Below are 6,000 nucleotides of genomic sequence, written 5' to 3' on the forward strand. Positions count from 1 at the left end.
TTTCGTTGTTTGCAAGAAAAATCTATATATAAGAAAATAAATGCTCTGATAACCAAAATATTGAGAACATTTTAAAAATACTTTAAGGCTTTTGGGAGCTCTAAAACATCTGGTGGCTTCAAAGATTTTGGATGTTCATATAAAAGAATCTCATATTCAAATTAAATTATTGTAGTCAAACTCAATTAATGATGGATATTTAAATTACGGATCTTACGAAGCATGTCCACGTACACGTACGCGTAAGATGTTTCAAAAATGGTGAAAATTAATCCATTTTGCATAACTTTGCGAATTCTAATTATGCACGGTACTGTCTTAGAAATTTGTAATGAAATTGGTTCGTTCCTAATCCTCCATCTTTCGATGAATTTACCGTTGATATAATAATCGATAACTTTTAGTAGGTTCGTTTTGCAATTCCTGCATTAATAACACGCATGCGTAATTTGCCGTTCTTTTAAACCACACGTAGTTAATTCCCGTGATAAACAAATAGGGATGAACCCGTAGAGGTGGTACAGTCACCACCGGTCGTCGGGAAAGGCGAAATATGAAATTTGTCGTTCCTTTTTGTCGTTCTTTATGAAATTTGTCGTTCTTTTTGTCTATTTTTACTAATGCAGGATTTGTTAGATAGACATATAATTTCTTTGAAAACAGACCGAATGGGTTTGGGAGTTCTTTGGTTCTAAAAACTTCATTTTCGATACACAAGTACTTTGAAACCTTCTTTAAACCTTATTCTGAGGTGCTTCACGGTTTATTTTTTATGTACAGAGCTACCTCGAACCTTTGACTTAACTATGACGCGCGTTTCTCCTTTGCTAGTCCCTCGCCATGGCTCATTTTAAAGAATTACTTTGTTTTTCAGCTGAGGATTTCATTTTGCAAACAAATGTGAAACAAGGCTGTGTTTTGATAACTCTTTTCTCAAACAAAAAATTCGCGATGAAAAGTCCAATTTATAAATCATTTTCTTCTTCTCCTCTATTAGTTAACCCCATCAACACTCTTTCAAAAAAGTTTTTCAAAAACCTCTCCGCGCACGAGTGCTCTCCCTCGACATAAACGGCCACTCTCAGTTGGTTTCACTCCCTCCATTACAGAGGGTTTCACCTATTTTCAATTGAAAATAATATAAACACCTCGTTAGGTTTTGAAAATGTGAGGAAGGCACCTCCTTTATTTCCAAAGTAGATGTCAAAAGTTTTAGCTGTAAAGTTTTGTAGAGTTTTTACTTTTCTTGGCGAAAAGAACGGCGAATACTACGAGGAATGTAGGAGGACTTAGTTCGAAACCTGATTTTTAAAGACTTTATATCTTATAGGCCCTTTTTACGTCGGCCCTCCATTAGCGCTACTTTTCATCGCTGGCGATCGGTATTAAATTAGGACTGGTCTAAAAGTGAAAAAATTGAGCTTTGGCGATATAAGGGGCTGGCTTAAAAGGTATAACGGGCCGGCGTAAAAATTGCCGATAAGGTAGTTTGGTCTTTTATGTCGCCAGAGTTATATCAATGCCACATTTGAAAATGTTGGTGTATTTATTATGTAAAGATTATGTGGCAGTAGTTATAATAAGGGCTGTAAAAATTATTTAAAGACTGCGTAAAAATACCATTATTCAGATTTTGCGAGCATTATCTTCTGAGGTTGCTACAGTGTGCATTGTTAAAACTCAAAAAGTTAAGAACATCCGAAGGCTTCAAAAATTTTCGATGTTTTAATAAAAAAGAAACGATGTTCTTATAAAAAAGAAACGTGTATTTCCTGGACAGAACAAACTATATAAGAACAAAAGGCTTCGATGGCCAAAATGTTAAGAACAAGTTAAGTACATTTTAAGGCTTTGCAGACTCTAAAGCACCCGATTTCTTAGGAAAGTGGACAAGAATACTCGAAAATGGTGAAAATATAAGAACATTTTTAGGCTTAAAACTCAAAAAGTTAAGAACATCAGAAGACTTCAGAAATTGTGTGGATGTTCTTATAAACCAGACGTTACTAATCGATAAAATCGATTATCGATTAAAATTGATAGCTAATCGATAATTAATCGATTGATATTATTAACACTGTAATCGATATTATCGATTAAAAATCTATGGTGATAATTTAATTGAGTCCTAAAAAATTGTGGGTATCGATTAGCTATCGTTTTTAATCGATAATCGATTTTATCGATTAGTAATGTCTGGTATAAAAAATTACGTGTTGCAAGGGTGAATATTGTGAATTTTAAAATAAAGACTGACACTCTCCTTAAATCTTTGGTAGAAAGAAAGTTTTCTAAGAAAGTTCCTGTAAATCAATACCGGTATATTTGCTCTTTGCTTCCATCGATCCCGCTCGATCACGACTGATTTGTTCATCAACTACTCTACTCTTTTTCTTTATCATTTAAAGTTCAAATTTCTAGACCAGCGGCCGAGGCAGTGGATTGTGTCACTTCGTAGGGCACCCCTTAGATCAGGGCAAATTTTTGATATTATGCTCCTAATAGGGTGTAGAATTGACAAAAAAAATTTGCCCTTCGAATCTCCTGCAGTTTTCGAGTGAATCGATTTTTAGTTAATCGATAGAACTTATCAAGGGTCCCCCCTTTACTAACGGTTTTTTCGAAGTCTGTAAATCAAATATCTGAGACTACCAACGGATTCAGCGTGAAAAATAGATAAAGAAAATGGGGTTATTTGTTAAGTTTCGACCACCTGGTGCCGAGAAATGGCATTTTTAAGGCGAAAAATCGACGTTTTTGTCGTTTTCCGATGACGTCAGCATTTTCCTAGGAGCATTTTCAGAAAAAATCATTCCCACAACTGGATAGCCCTGAATTAGTAGTATCCAAAAATGGTATGGTTTGTTAACTTTCGATGTCTAGATCTCGAGATATTTTGGTTTAAATATTGAAAATTATCGATATTTTTTGCTGAGTCAGCAGTTTTTCAGCATATTTATCCACCTTAAAAATGAATTATCTCGAGATCTATACATTGAAAGTTGACAAACCATAACATTTTTGGATACTACTAATTCAGGGCTATCCAGCTGTGGGAATGATTTTTTCTGAAAATCCTCGTAGGAAAATGCTGACGTCATCGGAAAACGCCAAAAAACGTCGATTTTTCGCCTTTAAAATGCCATTTCTCGGCACCAGGTGGTCGAAACTTAACAAATAACCCCATTTTCTTTATCTACTTTTCACGCTGAGTCCGTTGGTAGTCTCAGATATTTGATTTTCAGACTTCGAAAAAACCGTTAGTAAAGGGGGGACCCTTGATAAGTTCTATGATTAACTAAAAATCGATTCACTGGAAAACTGCAGGAGATTCGAAGGGCAAATTTTTTTTGTCAATTCTACACCCTATTAGGAGCATAACATCAAAAATTTGCCCTGATCTAAGGGGTGCCCTACGAAAACCATTTTTAAGGCCTTTTTTAAGGTCTATTCCTTCTGATTCGCTTCTATCACAGATCGCTAACCAAGTGTTACAAATACCATGACCTTGTAAAAACCAAAAATTTTCAAGCTCAAAAAAAAAAAGATCGAATCTTCATAATCTTTCTTCTATCACCAGACATAATTAACATCTAATGAAAAACACTTTGAAAAGTTTTTTCACACACTTGTTCACTAATTTGAGAAAAAATCTTCTTTTTTTTGTACTCGAGCTGTGATAAACTTGTTTTTGTTGTTGCATACTTCATCAAGTAATGGAATCGTGAATAATGTTTTCAAGTGGCTTATGATAATACGAAACTTGGTTTGTCTCATAGTATTTTGATCGCCTCCGACCAACAGAATTTGCTGGTCTGCACTTTGTAAATCTAAACTGTGACTTTATATTGGGTTTATCGAAAACAAGAAAATACACTTCTTTTTTATAAGAACCAGTAAATTTATGATGAGGCTCGGCTGCTCTTATCTTTTTGGCACTTATTGAGCCTCAAATTGTCCTCAAATTATCCTGTTCTTATTTATTGGGTGTATTTTATGATTTATACCCAATTTTTACTACTTTAACCACGAAATAGCTTGAAATTGAGTAATTCAGGCTCAGCATTGTTCTTAAATTGTTCTTATTTTTTGACAATTTTGAGACTCGTTGTTATTATAAAATTGTTCTTATAAAAGAAAAAAGTGTATGTGTTTAAAGCTAACAGCCCTCTTGTCTGTACAACTTAGCCATTTAATCTTAAGTTGAGTTTTACATTCGGAAGGAAGTTTCTATCATACAGACAATCTTTTTTTTATAAGAACCAGTAAATATTTGACGAGGCTTCGCTGTTTTTATTTTTCCGGCACCTTGCGCTTAAAGTTAATACTGTTCTTATTTCTCGGCAGAACTGATGTATTTTTACTAAACTAGTATTTATTTAGAAAATACAGTAGGATCTCCATAACTCGAACGAGCCTCTACAACTCGAATGTCTCCTTAACTCAAAAGTTTTCCAGTCCTTTCAGCTATAAACCAGTGTACATAACTCGAAATTTCATAACTTGAACAAATTTATTAGTTCCCGTGTGGGTTCGAGTTGGGACAAGCTGGAGTTTTTACAAGCTCTTATTTGATTTGGTTGGTCGTTATTAAACCTGTAATAAAACAATTTTGTTACTTTTTCTAAAGAACGCGTCATCTCTGTTACTTTTAATGACCAAATTAATCTATAAATCTATAAATTATCTTATATCTTATAAAAACTCCAGAACATCCCGTTCGAGTTATGGAGATTTCACTGTAGTTCACCGTATGGTGTATACTCTGGTACATTACACTTTCTTTTTTAATCCATTGGTCTGCCAACTGTCGGAATATATAGTGAAGAGAAGATTTTTGGGGTTTTAAAGGGGTTTATTTTAAATATATATATAAAATCTAAGTATACGGTAATTAACTATTTACAAAAATAAATTCTAAAAGGATGTTTTCTTCTAAGATGAGACTTTTTCTACTTCGGTTGTTTCTTGGGCCATTTTGGCAGCCTTATTTGCGGCTCTGCGTTGTCTTTTGGCACGACGTTTTTCTTGTTGAACAATACGTAATTCTTCTAATTCTTTGATTTTTTCTGACTGATCTTTTTGCTGTCTTAACTTCTCGATTTTCAAGGAAGTGATATCAACGTCTTTGCCAGCTAGTTCTTCATCTAACTGTTGAATTTCTGAAGCATTGTTGTTCTCAACTTCAGTTGAGCTATAATTTTTTTCATTTTTTGAAAATTTTGATTTTTGGGGCCTGGGGACGAGTTTTTCACCAAAACGAGGCTGGCAGCCTGGACACTTCAAAAAAGGTCGGATTTGGCTGAAATTTGGCACACTTGTTCCTTGGGTGAATATCTGGCGGTGTTTTTTTCATTTTTTGAAAATTTTGATTTTTGGGGCCTGGGGACGAGTTTTTCACCAAAACGGACAAAGTATATTTGCTACCTAATACTAAATATTTGAAATGTTACAATTGGGCCTTCTAATAACGGGAAAATCTGAAGTTGAGCCCAGTGCGGTGCGCACGTTCGACTATTTTTAATGGATTGAATGGCTTTCTCTTTGTAGTTGACTTGTTTAAGGAATTGACAAGTTTTTTCTTTCTCGCTGACCAAAGTGTCGGTCTGGGATTCCATACGAAAAACCCAGCTCCGGTCATGTTGTTCAACGGCTTGCTCGTATTCCATTTCGTATTGAGAATTTCGATTCACCCAATCATTGACTTCATTTTGTTTAACATTCAATTTATTCTCAATGTTAATTCTATAATTGTACAATTTTTTTTCGGATTCCATTTTTTGTTTCAACATTTCAATTTGTTGATCTTTTTCATCCAACAAAGCATCTAGTGTTGGTAAAACAACAATTTCACCATCCTCAACAGATTGTTGTTGTTGAAAAAAGTATTTGACGTCACTTTTATTTTTTGCGTAATAAAGTGATAAAATACAGAACAAGACTTCTGCAAAAAGAAGCAATGCATCTTTTTGTTGTGCATTTTACTTTCATTCCTAAAGC

The 6,000-nt window shown here is 34.3% G+C and overlaps 1 protein-coding gene across 1 annotated transcript; it reads right to left on the reverse strand.

Annotated features, from left to right (window-relative positions):
- Positions 1 to 4,935: 4,935 nt before the first annotated feature.
- LOC136808145 (uncharacterized) lies at positions 4,936 to 5,669 on the reverse strand. The gene is made up of 2 exons (XM_067064687.1): positions 5,509 to 5,669; positions 4,936 to 5,194 (listed from the first exon to the last, which is right to left on the reverse strand). The coding sequence occupies exons 1-2, from the start codon at positions 5,667 to 5,669 to the stop codon at positions 4,936 to 4,938; spliced, it is 420 nt and encodes a 139-aa protein (XP_066920788.1).
- Positions 5,670 to 6,000: the final 331 nt, after the last annotated feature.

The sequence above is a fragment of the Clytia hemisphaerica genome, unplaced genomic scaffold (assembly GCF_902728285.1).
Source record: "Clytia hemisphaerica strain Z4C2 unplaced genomic scaffold, Clytia hemisphaerica genome assembly, whole genome shotgun sequence".
Taxonomy (NCBI): Eukaryota; Metazoa; Cnidaria; class Hydrozoa; order Leptothecata; family Clytiidae; genus Clytia; species Clytia hemisphaerica.

Excerpts from the sequence above, each read along its gene's own strand:
- LOC136808145 (XM_067064687.1), bottom strand. The coding sequence starts at position 5,669 with ATGGAATACGAGCAAGCCGTTGAACAACATGACCGGAGCTGGGTTTTT. Across the intron at positions 5,195-5,508 it reads TCCATTAAAAATAGTCGAAC|CTCAACTGAAGTTGAGAACA; the intron begins GTGCGCACCGCA and ends AAAAAATTATAG.